We start from the raw sequence: 22171 nt of genomic DNA, 5'->3' as shown, positions 1-22171 counted from the left end.
TAGTCGGGCTGAGTCGGATATAGTTGGCATGCCATAAGATTGGAAGAGAACGGGAATTTATCGGCTTTGCCGATCAGGCACTTTATGTGTCGTACATCAGGCACTTTATGTGTCGTACACTAGGCACTTTATGTGTCGTACACCAGGCACTTTATGTGTCATATCAGGCACCTCGTGTGTCGTATTTCAAGCACCTCGTATGTCGTATTTCAGGCACCTCGTGTGTCGTATTTCAGGCACCTCGTGTGTCGTATCAGGTACTTATATGTCATTTACTAATCAGGTACTATGTACCGTTTTAGGCACAATGTGCCGTATTGGTGTGTTTGGTTAGAATCCACGTATCTGCCAAAGCCCGAGTCTGTTAATAGGGGTAATTAAATGAAAAGTTAAATCAATCAAAATGAAACAGTTGAGCCATTGAAGGGAAACATGATTGTGGAACATAATTTGAAAATGTGAATTGAATATGAAAATATGAATAGAAAGCATGAACTAATTGTGCATGAGATAAATAAAGGCTCAATGTAATAGTATATGATGTTAACAAATGAAAGCCAAATTGAATTATAAATATTGATAAATGAATTATTATTGGAAATATATTATCGAATTTAATACTCAATTTGGATTGAACGCGGGATTGAGTAAAATCATTCTGTGGCAAAGGATGAATTGTCGGATAAGACCATAACTGGGTTATGGCACTATGAACGTAAGACCATGGTCGGACCATGGCAGTGTTTATATGTGCAAGACCATAGTTGGACTATGACACCTAAGAACAATGTACTCATATCCGTAAGTCGTTCTTCGATTCAGAAAGAAACGGTAAAAGACTTATGTGATTGAATTGAAAGATTTATAGATTATTATTGGTATTGATCTGAAATAAATGTAACCATTGATATTTAAATGATAAAACGGCCAAATTTCTGAAGTGAGATAACATGAGTTTGAAATTAACTATTACTGGTATGTACGCGAAATTCATAAAAGTGATGGTACATGAAATATTGAAATAATGAAATGAATGATCTATGCCAATGAAGAAACGACAAGAGAATAATATGTATCATGACATGTAAATGTATGATTATCTTTAATATGTTGATACAAGAAAATTTATGTATGATGAGTTTATATGTAATGTATGCAAGTACGCTAACCAGTGTTGTTGCTTGATGCTTAGGCAAGTGCCAAGCTATTGGTTGAATGATTATTTGTATAATGCATTGAATTGGTAAGTATTTAAGTGAAAATATACTAGTGCTCATGAAAAAATGGTAAGGTTTAAATTATGCAATTTCTTATGAAATGCCTTATCATGTGATCAATTCGAAAAAGGCTTTGGTTAAATGCACTAGCTTATAACCATGATATGTTTATGACTTGTGTGTCATGTATATGGAATAAGCGTGGAAAGTAAATAAATGCAAATGAAAATAAAGAAATTATGAAGAGTTAAAGTTATATAAAATTCTACTAAGCTTGGGATAATATGTAAGTGATACTGTGGATTTATTCACCTTGTGAGTTGTTGAATATAGCTACATGAGTATTGTGGTATTAATACTGGATTATTCTTGATATGTATAGATTTCACTTTTTTTTAAATGAACTAATATGATTAAAGACTACACGAGCTTACTAAGCATTCATTGCTTACGTATTGTTTTTATTTACCCTACAGATTATCGGAAGCTCGATTGGGTTGGAAGTTTGTCAGAGATATATCACACTATCTATTGGTTATATCGGTATGTTTGAATGATTGGATTTTGGATATAATGGCAAGTATAGGTATTTTGTTTAATAATGACCTATTTCCATTCACACGAGTAGAGACACGGGCATGTGTCCCATACTTCTAAGAAAAATTTTGAAACGTAACCCTGTTCTGGCGACGGATTCGGGTTAGGGGTGTTACAATTTGACTCTTTTTTAAAAGGTTGAGGATCAATTATAACTAAAAAAAAAAAGAATAAGAGCTAAATTAACAAAAAAAATTATATAAACATTAAGGACTAAATTTAGCATTAAACAAAAAAAATATTATTTTCCATATTTCTATGCCTACAAAAAAAATGACAACCACAAAATATTGGACTTTTTCATGTGCTGGGTGAAAATAGATAATAACTAGTTAATTTGTTTTGCTTAGTGAATAATTTAAGTGACCATTATTGGGTTTTTATATATAAATATATACCTTAAGAAGAAACTATTTAAACATAAAAGTTAGTTTTTAATTTATTTTAAAAAGTCCACATTTTTATTTGTGTAAGCTGAAACTACAATGTTAGGCGGTGAGTTCACTATCATATTAACACACTGTGATACTTTATGTATCAAAAAAATTTCAATTAAAAAAATAAATGTTGAACTCAAATGGTAATATTATGGTAAATTAGAAATTTGTAAAATAGCTTGGACATCATTCTCTCACAATATCGAGTGCTTTTTGTACCGATCTTTTCTTTTATTTCTTCAAGTTTTACTCTTATGTTAAACTTCATTCTATTGATGACGTGATTCAAATACACAACCAATTTCTGTCTCCCGAATTATCCCATCGAAATAGACATATAAGTAGAATTGATTATTCATTTTTTATACTAAAATTTTAAAATAAACTAAAAATAAAAAAAATATTGATTGCAATTAAAACAATTTATATCATAAAAATTCAAAGCTTTACTATAAATCAATTATCATATCCAAATTTTCAAACCTTAACAAACATAAAATATAAAAATTTCAACCAACTAATATAATACTAACATAAAGATGTAATAAATAAATACAACAATATAATACCAACATTTTAGTCTTTAAGGCATATATATATATATAAACACTTGCATGGATAATATATAACAATTTAAAACATATAGATATAAGCACACAACATTTGCTAACGCAGTTCGAAAATGATCCTATTTTACAAACTTTACTCAGTGAATGGTTCACCTGTTTGTTAAAACTCAATCCACCCTTACACGTGTAAGAAGTAATTACAACCCTAGTAACTAGTCCCAACTTGTTACAACTACTCATCCAATACCTCACTTACAATCATATTTAACACTGTCAAATAATGCCGAGTGCATAAATACAAAGAAAATCGACAGCAAATAAACTAACAAAATCAGCACTAACACTCTCCAAACGAAGCATTCATTCATACGAATAAGCTACCTATTTATAGACTAAATGAGACAACCTTTCAAATTAGACTTCAATTTGGTGCATAATAATCCAAGATAATAAAAAAAAACCTCCAAAAGTAATCTCAAAATTCAAATTTATTATCCAAGTAAATTGAGCAAATAAATTACGAAATAAGCCCCATGTGATAAGGGATGTCGATCACCGAGATTTAAGATGAAAAGAAACACATCATGCAATCCATTTGCATATGGTAAAAATATATATGTAGGCCCGAGTCCAAATACCAACATCGCTGTATCTGAACAAGTTATGTTGAAACACAACAGTGATTCATCAGCCTTAAACAGCCATGGCTCTAACAAACATTAAAGAACAGATTAAATAAAAAGCATTCAAATATCTGATCAACAAACAAATACTAAAAATTATAAAAACATAACTATTATTACAAATAAAATAAAATAAATAATAATTAAAACACCAAAAACAATGTGTTTGATCTTGAATTCTTAAATTGATAGCTTGTGTTTTAGATGAAAGACTGAGGTATTTACAGATGAAAGTGGGTGCCGCATTTAATTTTTATTTTATTCCCCCAACGACACCCATATTTTGACGTAACATCGGCATATTTTTCAGTGTGACAACACCACTTTAAATATTTTTGCAAAGCCACAGTTTTCATACCATTTTTTTAATATTATTTCATTAAAAATAAATTTTGGTATGCTTCCATATAAGTAGGCAAATGGTTTAGAAGTTTGACACCCAAAATAAAAAGCAAAGGCCATTTTGGATTTAAAATGCAGATCCACTGCCCTTCGTCTTCCCAAGCATCACATCTTTAGCTTCATTGATTTTCGAGGCCAGGTAGTGGCTCCCACCCGCATCTGGATGGTTCGCTACCATTACTTTCCTATGTTGTTCCTTCACCTTCTCCGCTGTCGCGTTCTCCCTGTTAAATCATATGGTGTAGAAAAGAAACATCATCACAAAGATGGAAATCTGTGAAAACACTAAAGAAATGCATGCCACAAGTAACATCTATGCTTGCTTTCATTCTTCATTTCCCCAACCCTAATCTATACTGCATGTCCCTAAAGTACTCGTGTCCCACATATATATTTGGGCAAATATATGAAAAAAAATTTTAATTGAAGATGCATGTATTGGGGCTCACTTCATAGTTCTCAATCACCCTTTGGTCTTACTAAGGTAGTGACAAGGGTTGGATTCGGATGCCAGAAAATTTTTCGAAACTTCAAACATTAACTTAGGAAGTAATCAAATAAGAACTCCCATCACCAAAAACTTGAGGATCATAATATTATCTCTCAGATAGACATTACCAATATATAAAATATTCAAAGTATATGATTGCCTTAATATTCTAGGGGATAAAGTTCATAAATGAGTCATTCATGTATGCTCAAGAATCTAAAATCATAATATTAACTCTCAAATAGATATTACAAATATATAACAGATTCATAATATATCATTTCCTTAATGATTTATGCGGAACAAAGCTTACCGAACACCAAGGATCAACGCGGCTTCTCTTCTTGTCATTGTAGGTTGAAAACCACCGTCGTAAAATTTACGCATTCTAGGTTGTGGTGGTCTTGCCTTAAATGCTTGCCAAGCTTGTATTCCATATCTACCAGCAAGAGCTGCTGCAGCAACTGCAAGCCCAGCGAAAAATGGTGTAGCCTGATGAACATCTAGAAATTCATTAATTAAAGTTTATATATATTGCAGCAGAAGAATCAAGTCATTAATTATTTTACAAAAGAAAAGAAACACTATTAACCCTCAATTGCAGCTAAAAAGTTTTAGTTCAACAAGTTATCACTTAGCATAAGCAGCTCTTGAAAGTCACATTTTATTCCACCGAGGTTTCCACTATGCTTTCTGGATTTTTCATTCCTTAAAGTATCCGTATCAGACACATAATAAAGACAATTTGAGTTCAACTAGTGAGCATAAGCAGTTCTTTAATGTTGCATCAAATTATAATAAGTTTTAAGCTATGTTTTCCAGACTCTTCATTCTCTCTGAAGTATCCGTGTCAAACACATACCTGTATTTGATACTCACCCCTTGAGACCACGTTACATAGGTTTTGAATGCGAACAAGCTATTAATTCATTCAAGATTCATCTTTTTACTAATTCTTTGAAGGCTAACACACAGCTACCCTAAACTGACCAAATGCCATAAACTAAAAGTTTCCTCAACTCTTTCATTTTTTGTGAAGTATCTGTGTCCAATGTGTATTTAGATATGGAGATATGACCCCCAAAATACATGAAAAACTTCAATATAGATACGCACACATACCTATGGCAGACACATTCTCATATTCAATTCGAGCAACATTAGAAAGAAATCTAGAGTCATAGAATAAACAAGAAACTAAAGTTTCATACAATGAAATCAATAAATTGATAAGAAGATTAAATATCTCTCAAGGACTTAAAAACATAAGCTAAGGCTGAAGCTTCCCTTGGCTCTTTCTCTACCATGGAAATCACATCAACTGCCAAATCCCAACATCTCCATGAGTTTATCAACAGACATACTTTAAACTACACCATAAACAAAAGGGACTTTTGCCTGAACTCAGAGGAGTCTATCAGCATCAGATTTATTCAAAACAAATTGTAACTGGACGCGAAGGTGAGTATCTAAAACGGGTATGTTTCGACACAGATAAGCTTAATTATTCCATATATTTGTCAAAATATGTGTTGGACACAGAATACTAAAATAAAAATAACTCAGGTAACATAGTTCGGCTTATACTTGGAACTAAAAAGAAAGTCCACAACACCATAACAACTTCTCCCCCCAAAAAATAATCTTTTTTCCTTTAGAAATATTAAGCTGAAACAAATTCTTTATTCATGTTATGAAACTGAATGGCATCCATAGTAAAATAATTCCTAAAAAAAGGTGAACTTTCGTACTCCAAATTAAGCATTTAATTAGATTCAAACAAAAACATTTAAAAAAATGGCAAAACAGAGAAAAATGGGAAAATGAAATAATTATAATAAAAAGGATCTAGAAATTTACCATTTTTCTTAGCGGGATTTGGGATACAACCTCAGAAATCCAAAGATGAAAATGTTGAAGCGGCTCCCGGCTTTCGTATTTCAGGTTCTGTCAGTGAAACGAAAAATCGAGCGAGGTTTTGGGCTCTGTTTAGGTAATTTGGTTTCATTTAAAAGGTGTTCTAGACCGGCTATGCTCCTCACCAGTTTTAACTTCTTTAGGGTCCCCCAATCTTTTATAATTTCAATATTACTACTTCATATTTGTATTTTATTTATGAATATTAGTAATATAAACTAATTTTACTTTTTAATATTAAATAAATTGAAATTTTAAGCATTAAAAAATTATTACTGAAATTGATATTAAAAAACTATTTGATAATTTAGTAAATATAAATGTTGCTTGATAAAACTAAATGCTAATATTTAAAAATTATATATTGTTATAAAATAAAAGATAAAGAACAAAGAACAAAGAGAATGAGAAGGCAAAAGAGAGAACGTATTTTATTGGTCATTTGGAAATATTTACGATGCTTCTCCAAAATCTCTATTTATAGGTATAAGAACTATAAATTAAGTAGAGATATACTTCTAATCACTATTAGAATTTAAAGTATATCAAAATTTATCTTGATCTTGATAGACATTCATTTAATAAGATATTCATAACGCTCCCCCTTAGATGTCCATTGGTAGATAATGTGTCTCATTAAAACCTTACTAAGATAAAAATCCTGTGGGGAAAAAAATTCCTAGTGAAGGAAAAAGAGTACAATTTCTATAATACGCATAATATATTGCCTCATTAAAAACCTTACCAAGAAAATCCAATGGGACAAAACCTTGATTAAAAAAAAAAGAGTATAGCGCGAATTTACTCCCCTCATAAAAACATCACATAATATCTCATATTCTGCATATTCAATCTTGAATACTAGCTTTTCAAATGACCATTTGAATGTATTGCTAAGCATTTATATCACCATTCTTTTGAAAGTCATGAGTGAGGAAAAATTTTGGGGAAAATATATTTTGATCTCTCCAAGAGTTTCAACAATAGTCATAGGAAACTTTAATCATAATTATTCTATAAAAATATAAATCGGTATTTTGGATCATTTTATAAACCTCCTTCAACTACTATTCACTCAGTCAAATTTACTACATATGTTCAAATTATTTCAATTCATATAAATGAACAATTTATCGAGAATTTTAATATGTTTCTAGCATTCTAAATCTTTCAAGGATTTTAATATAAACTTTACTATATAGTGATTCATAAAAGGTTGTAACAACAACCATTAAACGCAAGTTAAATCTATTGAAACCATTTTTATTTTGAAAAACGGGGTCGACTTGGATTTTGAAAATAAAAATAAAAATGGGAGTCGCCACCGATCCTTTTTATTTAGGTGTGATCGGGGTCACCTCAAAAAGTGGTTATTTTTAATAAGCGATTTGACTTTATTAAAACAACGATTTTGGTCTACGAAATTCAGAAAAACGGGTTCGGGAGTCGGTTACGTACGAGGAAGGATTAGCACCCTCGTAACGCCCAAAAATTGGTACCTAGTTAATTAATTAATGTCTTAATGTCGAAAACTAAAAACTTTGAAGCGATTTAAAATACGATCTTTTATTTTTATTTTTAAAAAACTTATATAAAACAAGTTACTCGATAAAACCCTCTCATTTCGAAAAGAGAAAATGTCACACCCAATGAGTTAGGGTATGATATTTCACTTCCTCAAAAACGAGCTTGTCCAAAAAACTCGTGCAATAAAATTTAAAAGGATATTCAATTGTTTAAGTCAGATGAAGAAATCGCAGCCCAATACGTTAGTGCACAATTTCTCAAAATTCTAAACATTGAATATTACCTTTATTATTTTTAGAAAAAATTATCAGCTCGAGAAAACAACGTGTCATATCCAATGCGTTAGGACACAACGTATTGAATTCTCGATAATGAGCTTTTTATTTATGTTTTGATTAAAGAGTATTCTCGATTATTCAGATTCAACGAAAGAGTTGGAACCCAATACGTTAGGGCTCAATCCTCTCGAAGATTCCAAATATCGAGTATTGCCTTTATTTTTCAAAATTTTCTCTTTATACGAATTTGGGTAAAAATTATATAATGGAGTAACAATTGTGATAATGTAAATATAAATAGCATGATCAAGAACAACAACAACAACAACAACAACAATAATAATAATGAAAAGATAAATAAAAAACAAATCAATCATGTATACACAATATCAAGTAAATAAACAAATAAAACCGAAGCATTTAAAGAATATAATAATGATAATAATGGTCATGTGAATAAATAAATAAATAAACATCAAGTAAAGCAATAATAATAACAAAGAAAATAGATAAAAATTATAAAATATAAAAATATATATATGTACATATAAGAAAAATATATATGCGTGTGAATTATAAAAAAATAAAATATATATATAAATATACATATTTTAATATGTAAAAAATATATATATAAGTATGTATATAAAATTATGAAACATAGAAAATATATAAAAGTATGTGTATATATATATTTATAAAAATTTAAAAATGTGTACGTATATGTATATATTATAAAACGTATATATGTATACATGCATATATATAACAAAATTTGAAATTTAAAGGCATAAAAAAGTAAATAATAATGATACAAGATTAATGATGCCACATAATAGTGTTAATAATATTAAAATAATTAATTTAATAATAAAAAACTAAAATAACAAATAGAGGATTAAATAGCATCAATAATCAAAGACCAATAAATTTAAAATAAAAAAAATATAAGGCAAAATAAAATGTGAACAAATTTGAAAATAATGAATTTAAATATGAATAACAAGGGAAAAAGAGATTTGAAATCAACAATATACAAATCAATAAATAAATTATACACAAATCAACAAAATAAGAATAAGCCACATGAAATAAGAACGCAAGAGAAAGAGAAATTTGAGTGAATACTTTTAATAATTATTATTACTCCCAACTCAAGTCCTTTACAATGAAGGGAGAGGCCTTTATTTATAGTTGAGCCTCCCCAAATCCAACGGTACCAATTAATTACATCAACGGCTAAGATTAAAGGATATCTACAAATTAAATCTCTAAGATTACAAAATCATATCTTCTAAGATTGCATATCATATCTAAGATTGCATATTCTTGAAGATTATGTTTCCATATGTGTCAAACTTGTAGATGGACCTTCAACATTTTCAAGTAATGGGCCATTCCGATTGGGCCAAATGATATAATTTTGGACTGGACTTAGACTCTGTTTTATTATTTTGGGTTTATTATTTTTTGTGAGCCCGGGCTAAATTGGCCTATTACAAAATCTTTTATGAACTGTCCGTTTAATAATATAGCTAAAGGTTATTGCATCCACCACAAAAGAATATTATATATTTTCATAATCAATGTCAGGACTTAACAAAAAATTTCATATTTTTATTTCGTTTTTGCAAAACTACTTCATTTATACCCTCATTAGTTTTATACCTTTAGGTATTTGGACTACTGGTCCAAAAACTCCACGAATTTAATTGTACTCAAGTTGTATCTTTCTATTTTGAACAATATAATCCATAGATTTATTCAAGATCCTCTTTTTGTTTCATTATTTCAACAATAATATTTCGTGCAAAACCATTATTAACCACTTTTATTATTGGTTCCACATTTTCTCAAATTGACATAACTTATCGAGATCCCTTATTTTCACTATTTTAATCTTCAGTTTCAGGTACCTGAATCTCTTCTAGAGTTTTAATTATTAGTTATGTCTTAGGTCTCTTCTAAAGTACCCGCTTCCACTATATGACCATCTAGAACTATTTTCACATTTGGAACCGATATATCTATTATTTATTCTAACTGATTGTCCTACTGGGACTTTTATTCAAAATATTAGATGGTATATACATCTGGCAGTTAACTTGTAATAAATTAGTTATCTTTTTTGAACTTTTGGTTCAAATTACTCTCTATAAGAATCTAAATAATGATAACTCATTACAAGCAGTGATTTCATTCAACTATTATTTCTCTCCCTTAATGTCGGGAAAACTATATCAAAATAGTAATCACAAATCAGGTCATAATTAAATCTCCAAAACATTCAAAACATTAAAAAATATAAGGAGACTTGTAATTAATATATATTCTCAACTTTCTTTGAGGATTCACTCATCTTTGTGCATTGTGGTGGAGCAATTGGAACATATATACACATACAAAAATTCAAAGATGAAAAATATTTAGCTCTTGACTAAAAACCAATTGTAATGGGGGAGTATTTATAACGTATTGGTTTGATGCGTACATCACGTAAATCAACATAATCTCATGTTGAAATAGGACGTTTAGTTCTCATAAGTAATGGTTTAGATATTAATCAGATGCGTTCAATCAATAATTTCTCTAAACCATTATGCGCATAAATAACAAGCTTTTACTGAAGTTTTTCAGACTCAATCAATAAAAGATTTTGATATAAACTCACCAGCTTTAGCAATATGAATTGTCTTAATTGCATGATATGAAATTAATTATTTAAGCAAGTAATCTTGCAAACAACAAGTTGCAAGTTGGTAACACATATGTGATTATTTTGTAGATGCATCTACCAAAATCATATAATATTAAAACCATCCACATGGTGGATGAATGTGCCCATATTCATTTTAGAAATGCAAGACATTAAATCTCAACTTTAGCTAGTGAGTTTCTAATAATCATTTTTCATTGAAAGCAAGCAACAAATGAGAATTCTTTAAATTAAAAATTCTTCTAGTTCTTTAATGAATGTCCACATGAATTCTCAATTAATTTTTGCATCATATATGATCCAAGATGGTCTAACTGGTCACGCCAAGTAGTAAATGCATTTGTATCAGTAAACTTTGGTTTACTTTAACATTCTTTTCAATTGTACTAATAATGTCAATATAAATTGTGACAAATTGATAATCTTACTGTCATTCTTTTTACTTTGTATCTACATATAAGTACTATTGTGACATTTACTACTGGAAATGTCTAAATCAATGTGAAATCTATAATGTTACTAAGTCAACAAAATATAATTTCTAAACAATTATATACAATATTTGCTTCAGGGAATATGTTAAAAAAAATTTTTGCATTGAGTCTTGATGATTTTATCAAGAAGTAAGCAAATTAAACTCTAGTAGTAGACTTTGAATCCAATCAAAATCTATTAATAGCAAACTTTGAGAGTGAATCTTATTTTCCAAGTGTACAATAGGTACATAACCAATGACTTTCCATACATAAGTTTTTTCTCTTACAAGTTCGCATTAGTAATATTTTTCCACATAATCTTAATTGAGAACTTATTCTAAATACTATAGAGTTATACTCACAGTTTTAAAAAAACATGTAACTTCATGTGCATCCAAACATAATGAGCTTTAGATAGAATTATCATATTCTATTGCTTATAAGTAGATCTTTCACAGTCGAATATTTTACTTTCAACCCTTTAATGGGGATAATGACAAACGAAGATCACAAATATAGTAACAGTCAATTCAATTTAATAACAAGAGTAATCAATAACTCAATCCTCTTTTGATTCATATGAAATATAATATTTCTTCATTCACAATCTCAATATGAGATCTATTATGAATATATTTTAAAACCAATGGATTAATCGTCACAAGATATTAATATATTAGTTCTTTTGGAGCTTTCGACTAATTTTATACTACCAAATATCGAAATAATATTGGTTTTTATTTTCTTTTGTACTTGTATTCACTTCGGGGTATGCAACAAATTTACTGGATGAACTTATAAACGTCCCAATAGATTTTTTATTTCATAATCACCATTGCAAACATGTATAGATTTCAAATCAAAATCTATCTATCCATATTGTCATGATTAGTCTCCAATTATAATAATCACGATATAATAAATAAATTATAGTAAAATATATATGAAGATCTTTAGCATCATTTTCATCACTCTGCAATTATCACGAGCACTATTGCAAGTAGTAAAACAACTTTGTTTTCGTAATAATATTTATAATCTAATAGTAAAAATCGTTTAATAAACAATCAAAATTTTCGTGTACGATGCTTGAAAGTTATCTGATACACATTATACCAAATTTCAATATCACATATATGTTATAAAATCTTATGAAGCTTCTAATCAAATATTTATAAATTCAATTTAAAAGATATAATACAATCATTCAACATTAGTAAGTTAATAAGACTCAACAGATCCTATTAAATTTCCCTTTAATCAATTATGGTAGGTTAATAAAACTTTCCCCCATAATTTTAATCAAATTACAAGAATATTTAATAACAAGAGTTTAATAATAAAATATTTAAACATCTAAATATTATGCATACTATAATTTAATAAAAGAATCTTAGTTTAAAAGAAACCTCAAAGTAGTAATATTTTCTCATAAAATAAATTTACTAAAAAATCAATCAACAATGGAGAAAAACATACAACGTAAGGATTATATAAATTTCTTTGCATAAAAGGGCATAAAAAATTTAGAAATTTATGCATACCTTAGTGGTTAAAGGCTCTAATGATTACCCATAGTACGCAGGCCTCAATTGAAATAGCAATAGCTTTAGGAGGCAATCAACAACAGTGAATTTTGGGATATTTTTATGACATATGGAGAAAAACAATTAAAAGAGAATCGTGTTGATAACATGTTATAAAATAAAAGACAAAGAATAAAGAACAAAGAGAATGAAAGAGCAAAAGAGTGCATATTTTATTTGATCAATCGGAATATTTACAATACTTCTCTAAAATATCTATTTATAGGCATAAGAAGTATAAATGAAGTAGAGATCTACTTCTAATTACTATTAGAATTTAAAGTACATCAAAACTTATCTTGATCTTGACGGATATCCACTTAATAAGATATTCATAACATGTATTCTTAGTTTTAATTTTATTAATATTTTATTTTTGTTATGAATATCTTATTAAGTGGATGTCCATCATAATCAAGATAAAGTTTTGATGCACTTTAAATTCTAATAATTATTAGAATTAGATCTTTACTTCGTTTATACTTCTTATGCCTATAAATAAAGACTCTGATGAAGTATTGTAATAATCCCTTTTATCAATAATGAACATTCTCTATTGCTTTCATATTTTCTTTGTTCTTTATTCTCTTCATCTCTCTTTATTTTATAACATGTTATTAACACGATGATTCTCTATTTTTTCAAAATCTTTCGAAGTCGTCCCACAAATCAAATTCATTTTCACCTTAAACTTCCACCTTAGAACTTCATCTTTAGGATGTTGAAAGATTCAATCTCAGAATGGATGCTCGTGATAATAATCAAGGTGATGGCGATGATGTTAAAGATCTTCAGGTTTATTTTACTATGTTTTATTTATTATATCATATTTATTATAATTGGAGAATAATCATGACAAAATGAATGGATAAATTCTTATTTAAAATCCATGTATGTTTACGATGGTGATTACGAAATAAAAAAATCAATAAAGGTGTTTAGAAGTTTACCCTACCAGATTTGTTACATTTCCTGAAGTGAATGCAAACATAAAGAAAATATAAGATATAATTATGAACCATTAAAAGTGGGAATATAGTAACAAATAAGAGAATAATGAGAGTTCCCAAGATAACTCTTCAAAGGATAAAGATAATTTATGTTATCAATGTGATATGAAATATTATTGGCCACATATGTGGCGTATACCCAAATATTTTGTTTCTGTTAATATTCTTTGAGGAATGATATGAAAATGAAATAATGAATTCTATCATTATAGATAGAAAATATTTATCTTATTTGGTAATAAAACAAACAAATATTATTCTAATATTTGATAGTACAAAATTAGTTGAAAGCTCTAGAAGAGCTAATATATCAATATCTAAAAAGCACAAAGTTTGTGATGGTTAATGCATTAGTTCTAAAATATATTCATAATGGATCTCATATTGAGATTGTGAATGAGAAAAATATTATATTTCATATGAATAAAAAAGGGGATTGGGTTATTAATTTATATTTATTTTATAATCTTTTTGCTATTCTTTTGTCATCATCCCTATTAAAGGGTTGAAAGTAAAATATTTGACTGTAAAAATTTTACTTATGAGCAATAGAATATGATAATTCTATCTAAAGCTTATTATGGTTGGATACACATAAAGTTGCAAGTTTTAAAAAAAAACTATGAATACAACTCTACAGTATTCAGAATAAGTTCTCAATTAAAATTACGTAGTAAAATATTACTAAATACTGATGAGAACTTGAAAGAGAGAAAACTTGTAACACCCCTTACCCGAGACCATCGCCGGAATCGAGTACGAGATGTCATCCAACTTAACTTACTAATTCGGAGCATAAAAATTTGCTTTTAAAATTAAATTCACTGTTCACAACAAAACTGTCAACCTGCACGACTGTCACTAATTTAATTATATCTTGAGTTACAAAACTAAAACTTTAAATTCGTAAATTTTCCCTAAAACTAGACTAATATACCTTCTTACCATAAAATTTTTAGAATTTTTGGTTTAGCCAATTAGTTATGTTTATTCATTAAAGTCTCCCCTATTTTACTAATCGATAGTTCTAACCTCTTGGCACTAAAAATCAATTATATCATTGTACATAATTCATATAATATTATCGTTTGTTTATTTTGAAAATAGACTCACTAAGGAATCTATACATATAAATTATGACCCATAATTATTTCTGTAAAACTTATAATGATTTTCTAAAGTTAGAACAGGGGACTTCAAAAATCATTCTGACCCTGTCTCACTAAAATTTAAATATCTCAAAATATAAAATTCCTTTGCCTACACCGTTTCTTTCATGTAAAAATAGACTTGATAAGATTTAATTATATATATCATTAACTCTATAATTCCATTTCTACTATTTATGGTGATTTTTCACATTCAAATCACTGCTGCTGTCAAAGAAACTGCTTCTTTGTATTAGCTACCATTTAAACATACATAACACCAAAACTTAATCTCTACTAACCATTTCAATAGCTAATCTTAGCCATATCATATGAACATACTAAAAATGATTAAGACTCTATACATGCCATAGTTTTAAACATTTTGAAAACACATAATACCGAGGTGGTTATGATAGTGTGATACGAGCTCTGACGATCCCCAATTCGAACAAGCTCAAATCACTACATACACACTTCATTTCATATTCACTTTAACTCATTATTAATCCCGTTGAACACTTAGAATATACACAGATACGTAGAGATTTAGCACATAAGTGTCACACTGATATGTAGCCGAAGCTTCCACTGAAATGTAGCCAAAGCTACCCCTGATCAATAACATTGGAAATGTCCACGGGCCTGCTCACACAAGCTGTCAGGTGTCTGCAACACATGCTAGATCACTCAGCACCCAGGACTCACTGTAACACTATAATTCTGATTTCTAGTGACATGTCACTTGTATCCACTTCTATTCCTAAGTTCAACCGGGAATTTACACTTAACATTTTATTTTCAACACTTTATCAATTGAATAATTCATGAACAATTTTCCTTCCACATTCAATATTGATTCACATATCAAATAAAATTCACAATTTATAAAAATATATTGCTATTATTTACACATAACTTACCTCGGATGCAAAACGACTATTTTTGAAATTTAGTCAATAACCTTCTCTTTTCCCCGATCTGTAATGACCCAAATTCAAGGTTATCAGAATAGTGGTTTCGTAACCACAAATCCAATTTAAAGAGAAATTTATTTTAATATTTTTGCATGAATATTGGTATTATAGGAAAATCGTATGAAAATATCGATAGAAAAATTTTGCTGATTTAGTGGTTAGTTAGAAAAAGAAATTATTGAAGAAATTGGGTAAAAATAAGGAATCGAGACCTTAACCTCGTAAAACTGAGTCAAAAATAATTTTATAAATATTTATGAAGTGTTAGTAATATGGTGTTAAAATTTCGTTAGAAAATTTTAATGTTTGGGTAGTCAATTAAGTGAAAAGAACTAAATTGAAAAAGGTGTAAAAGTTACTAGAAGAATTAAATAGCTCAATTGTTAAATGAGGAGGGACATAAATTGCAAATAACCCCAAAAGGAGATATTTTGGGCGGCATAAGTTGGGAAAAATCAGGAGAATTGAAGAATTAAGGGTAAAATTGGAATATTGCAAAATTTGCTTTAAAAGTTAAGACTAAAGTGGAATTATCTAGATTTCTCTTTATTTTTCTGCATTCTCATCAGCCAAAAACGTCCTAAGGGTTTCTTTAAGCTGGTTTTTCATAATTTTTGCACCAAATCCAGAAAATTCAAATACGAAGCTAGATCAAGGAAAAGAAAAAGTTCAAGATTAGTAGATTTTTATTTACGAACAAGTGTCGAGGTAAGTTCATGTAACTTGAATTATATTCTTAAATGCTTGAAATGTTTGTTATTGATGTGAATATGATTTGAATGTTCATTATATGAAAATTAATGAAACATTGATATATTTGATAAAAAAGGGAAGAAATCTCGGTTGAATGGAAGGAAAATTCGATGGATCTCTGAAAAGGAATTGACGGTAAAAAGGATCTAGCCCGGACGGGTGATCCTATCCTGATTTAGCCCTCCCGAAGAATATGTGGAAAATGGATTTAGCCCGGACGGGTAATCCGAATTAGGGTCTAAATTTAGCCTGGACTGGTAATTCAGATCCAAGCTCATTAGAGTAATTGTCGTTGCAGGGGATTTAGCCTGGACTGGTAATCCCGACAATACTCTATGAGTTTATATTACAGGGGATTTAGCCTGGACTGGTAATCCCGCTGTAAGGATGAGGTTCGCGGGAGTGTGCTCTCTGAAATGGAAATGTGCGCACATGAATATGAATTGACGGACCCGAATTTGTACACTAAAGTGTACCTCTAAAAATCCATCGAAATTCCGAGAAATTCAACGGGATAAATATGGAAAAATAACAAGGAAATGGAAATCATGGACTTGATGAGCTCATCAATCATGATATATATTATTGATACATGGAAATTATTGGACTAATTTGAATGTTGAGTTTGTGCATGATAGAGAAATAATGTATTGAATGGATGTATGAATGTTTATTGCATTGTATTGAAAATATTAGGTAAGTATAATTCTTGTTACATGAGCTTACTAAGCACAAAGTGCTTACCCTGTTTCCTTTTCCCCTGTTTTGTAGTGTTCGGAGACGCATCATACTATCAACCTCAAGATCTCGGTATATAAAGAAACTTTATTTTGGAAATCAATGGCATGTATAAGCTAGTAAAGTAGATGTTAATGTGAAATGAATGTAAAGTTAGCCATTGGTATGGCTAACAAATTTTGGTTTTGGTATGTGATGAGATTATCTTATGAATACGATAAATCTATCTTGAAAATATATTGAAATGAATTAGTTGTGTCGGATTGGTCTCGGTTTAAAATTTTCAGGGAAGATTAGATATTTATAAAGGGGTTATATTGAAAATATATATATATTTATTCGGTAAAATCTGATAATGCCTCATACTCTATTTCGACGACGAATACGGATAGGGGGTATTACACAATCACCTCCACTATTTCTTCTTTCTTGATCTATATTAACACAATTTAATGCATTTTATCAATATTCCATTCAAATACAATTCATACACAATATTTTGGCAAACTTACATTTTTTCCCATAACTTTTCAAAAATTCCACTTTTGTCCCAAAGCTCGTAAAAATAAAATTCACTGAATTCTTAAATTTCAAACTTCACTAAATCATATTTCTTGCTCATAAAAGCCCTAAATTTTACAAAATCACAACTTTATGCACACTTTACCATCTTTCACAATTTAGTCTTTTTTTCAACATTTTCATCGAAATTCATCTACTAAAACTTGTAATTAACACTTCAAACATTCATTATTTAACATCACTAATAAATTTACAATTATATCATGAATGGATCAATTTTTAAACTTTAATTTCATTTAAATTAAATGGTAGAAACATGAAAGTCAAGCTTCAATAAGCATAAAAATACGAAAATAATTAAAAATGGGGCAAGAAATCACTTACAATTGAGCTTAGAAAAATCAAGAACCCTAGCCTATAGAACATGAAAGTTTCAGCAGCAACTCTTCAATTTTGAAGAAGATGGACACTTATTTTCTCTTTATTTTGTCTTTTATTCAATTTGGACAAAAATGCCCTTGACCCATTACTTAGATATTTTTCTAGAATTACCCTTTTATGTCCATAACACTAATTTATGGTCTAATTGCCACATAAACACTTCCAATTTCATGCAATAATTCAATTAAGTCATTTAATCACTAATTAGACACACTTTGCATTTTTCTCAATTTAGTCCTAAAAATTCAATTAGGCACTAAATCATTAAAATTTCCTATCCATATTTTCACACAATATTTCATTCAATCGGTAATTAATAAAAATTTATAAAATTAAACTATTTCACTTCGAATTTGTGGTTACGAAACCACTATTCCGATTAGGCCCTATTTCGGGATATCACAAAACTTATATATGAAAAGTCATTGGTTGTGTACCTGTTGTACACCTGGAAAATAAGATCCACTCTCAAATTTTGATATTAATAGTTTTTTGGGCATTTGAATATTTTGACATATTCCCTGAAGCGAATACTGCATATAACTATTTGGAAATTATATTTATTGACTTAGTGGCAGTATAGACTTCACATTGATTTAGACATTTCCAGTAGTAAATTTCACAATAGTACTTATATGTGGATACAAATTAAAATGGATGATAATAAAATTATCAATTTGTTACAATTTAGTACAATTGAAACACATGTTAAAGTAAACTAGAAGTTTACTAATACAAATGCATTTACTACTTGGCATGTTCAGTTAGACCATCCTTGATAATATATGATCTGAAAATTAATTGAGAATTCATATAGACATTCATTAAAGAATCAGAAGATTCTTTAATTTAAAGAATTATCATTTGTTACTTGTTCTCAATGAAAATTGATTATTAGAAACTCACTAGCTAAAGTTGAGATTTAATGTCTTGTATTTCTGAAACGAATATGGGTCCATTCCTCCATCATGTGAATGGTTTTGATATTATATGATTTTGGTAGATGCATCTACAAAATAATCACATGCGTTATCAACTCGCGATCTGTCGTTTACGAGATTGCTTGTTTAAATGACTAATTTCAGATTATGCAATTAAAACAATTAATCTTGCTAATGTTGGTGAGTTTACATCTCAAGTTTTCAATGATTATTGCGTGTCAATTGGGATAAAAGTTGAACATCCTGTAGCTCATGTTCACACACAAAATGATTTAGCTGAATTTTTTATCAAATGCCTCCAACTAATAGCTAAATCATTACTTATGAGAACAAAATTTTCTATTTCAGCATGAGATTGTATTGATTTACATGTTGTACGTATCAAGCCAATAAATTATAAATACTCTCAATTACAATTGATTTTTGGTCAAGAGTCAAATATTTCTCATCTTATAATTTTTGGATGTGCGGTATATGTTCCAATTGCTCCACCACAACACACAAAGATGGGTCATCATAAGAGATTGGGAATCTATATTTATATGAGTCTTCTTATAATATTTTTGAGCTATTAATTCGATATTTGGTTATGACATGAGTTGTCAATTTTCCCAACATTAGGGGGAGAGAATAAAAAGTTGGATTAATAAAGTACTTGAAATGAACTATCAATGTATAAGATCCTCATACAAAGCAATGTGAACCAGAAGTTCAACAGATAATTCATTTTACAAATCAACTACAAAATTCATTAAATCTCGCATACCAGTTAAAAATGCTCCAATACGAATTGATGTTCTAATAAGGAAAAATGTTAGTGCAAAAGAAAGTAATCTATGCTTGAAGCGTAGAAGACCAGTCGGTTTCAAATATAAAAATCCTTGTAAAAAAAGGAGCTAATATTCAAGATGGTCATATAGTAGAGGCCAGGGTTCTTGAAGAGACCCATGACATAACTAATTATAAAACTCAAGAAGTGATTCAGGTACCTAAAAGTGAACATGGAAATGATCAAAATAAAGAGATCTTGATAAGTTATGTCAATACGAGAAAAAGATGGAACCAAAAAAAATGTAGTTGTCGACAATAATTTTGCTTATAATGTTGCTATTGAAATAACAAAATAAAATGAGGATCCTGAGCCTAAATCTACTAAGGAAAGTAAAAATAGAAAAGATATGTCAAAACGGAAAGATACAATTCAAACAGAATTGAATTCACTTTCTAAACGTGAAGTTTTTGGACCTGTAGTCCAAACACCTAAAGGTGTAAAGCCGGTAGGATATAAATGGGTATTTGTGCGAAAACAAAATGAAATTGATGAAGTCGTAAGATATAAAGCTCACCTTGTAGCACAAGGATTTTCGCAAAGGCCTGACATTGATTATGAAGAGACATATTCTCCTACGGTGGATGCAATTATGTTTAGATATCTTATTAGTCTAGTAGTACGTGAAAAACTTTACATGCATCTAATGAATGTTGTTACATCCTATTTATATGGTACACTTGATAGTGAAATTTATATTAAAATCCCTGAAGGATTTAAAATCCCAAAAAGATATAGAGTTTCTTGAGAAAATTGCTCGATCAAATTAAAGAAAATTTTATATGGATTAAAACAATCTTGACTTTTGTGGTACAATCGTCTTAGTGAATATTTGTTAAAAGAATGTTACAAAAACGATCCAATTTGTCCATGTTTCTTTATAAAAAGGTTTAGATTAGATTTTGTGATAATTGTTGTTTATGAAAAATAAATTTTTATCTTGGCTTACAAATCGAACATTTAAAAGATGAAATTCATGTTCATTAATCAACTTATATGGAAAAGATATAAAAAAATTTTACATGGATAAAGCACACCCGTTAAGTACTCCGATGGTTGTACGATTGTTAGATGTGAATAAAGATCAATTTTGTCCTTGCAAGAATAATGAAGAGTTTATTGGTCCTGAAGTACCATATCTAAGTGCCATAGGGGTATTGATGTATCTTGTAAACAACACAAGACCTGATATAGCTTTCACTGTAAACTTGTTAAGAAGATTTAGTTCTTCTTCAACACATAGACATTGGAATGGAATTAAACATATATTTAGATATTTCAGAGGAACCATTTATATGGGGTTATTTTATTCAAATGATTCAAAATCCTTATTAGTTGTCTAAGCTGATGCTGGATACTTATCAGATCGACATAAAAGTCGATCTCAAACAAGATATTTATTTACATATAGGGGTACTATCATATCATGGCGTTCAACAAAGCAAACATTAACTGTTGCTTCTTCTAATCATGCAGAAATAATTGCAATGCATGAGGCAAGTTGAGAGTGTGCTTGGCTAAGGTTATTGACCCAACATATCCAGAAGATATGTAATTTGCCTTTATAGGAAAAGATGTCAACTATCTTATATGAAGATAATGCAACATGTATGGTTACATCAAAGGTGATAGAATGAAACATATTTTGCCAAAATTATTCTTCACCCATGATCTTGAGAAAAGAGGTGATATAAATGTTCAACAAATTCGTTCTAATGAAACTTTAGCAGATCTTTTTACTAAGGCATTGCCAACTTCAACATTTGAAAAACTACTACACAATATTGGAATGCGTCGACTCAAAGATATAATGTAATGTTGCCATCAGGGGGAGTCTAAAAACAAGTTGCACTCTTTTCCTTTAACCAATGTTTTGTTCCATTAGATTTTCCTGGTAAATGTTTTTAACAAGATAGC

General features: G+C 29.2%; 1 protein-coding gene across 1 annotated transcript; it reads right to left on the bottom strand.

The window, feature by feature from the left end:
* Nucleotides 1-3668: 3668 nt before the first annotated feature.
* LOC107899445 (mitochondrial import inner membrane translocase subunit TIM14-1) lies at nucleotides 3669-6438 on the bottom strand. Its single transcript, XM_016825168.2, has 3 exons — nucleotides 6256-6438; nucleotides 4709-4887; nucleotides 3669-4129 (listed from the first exon to the last, which is right to left on the bottom strand). The coding sequence occupies exons 1-3, from the start codon at nucleotides 6256-6258 to the stop codon at nucleotides 3973-3975; spliced, it is 339 nt and encodes a 112-aa protein (XP_016680657.1). The 5' UTR covers nucleotides 6259-6438; the 3' UTR covers nucleotides 3669-3972.
* Nucleotides 6439-22171: the final 15733 nt, after the last annotated feature.

This window comes from Gossypium hirsutum, chromosome D04 (assembly GCF_007990345.1).
Source record: "Gossypium hirsutum isolate 1008001.06 chromosome D04, Gossypium_hirsutum_v2.1, whole genome shotgun sequence".
In the NCBI taxonomy this organism is placed as follows: Eukaryota; Viridiplantae; Streptophyta; class Magnoliopsida; order Malvales; family Malvaceae; genus Gossypium; species Gossypium hirsutum.
This window is presented reverse-complemented; position numbering and strand designations above follow the sequence as displayed.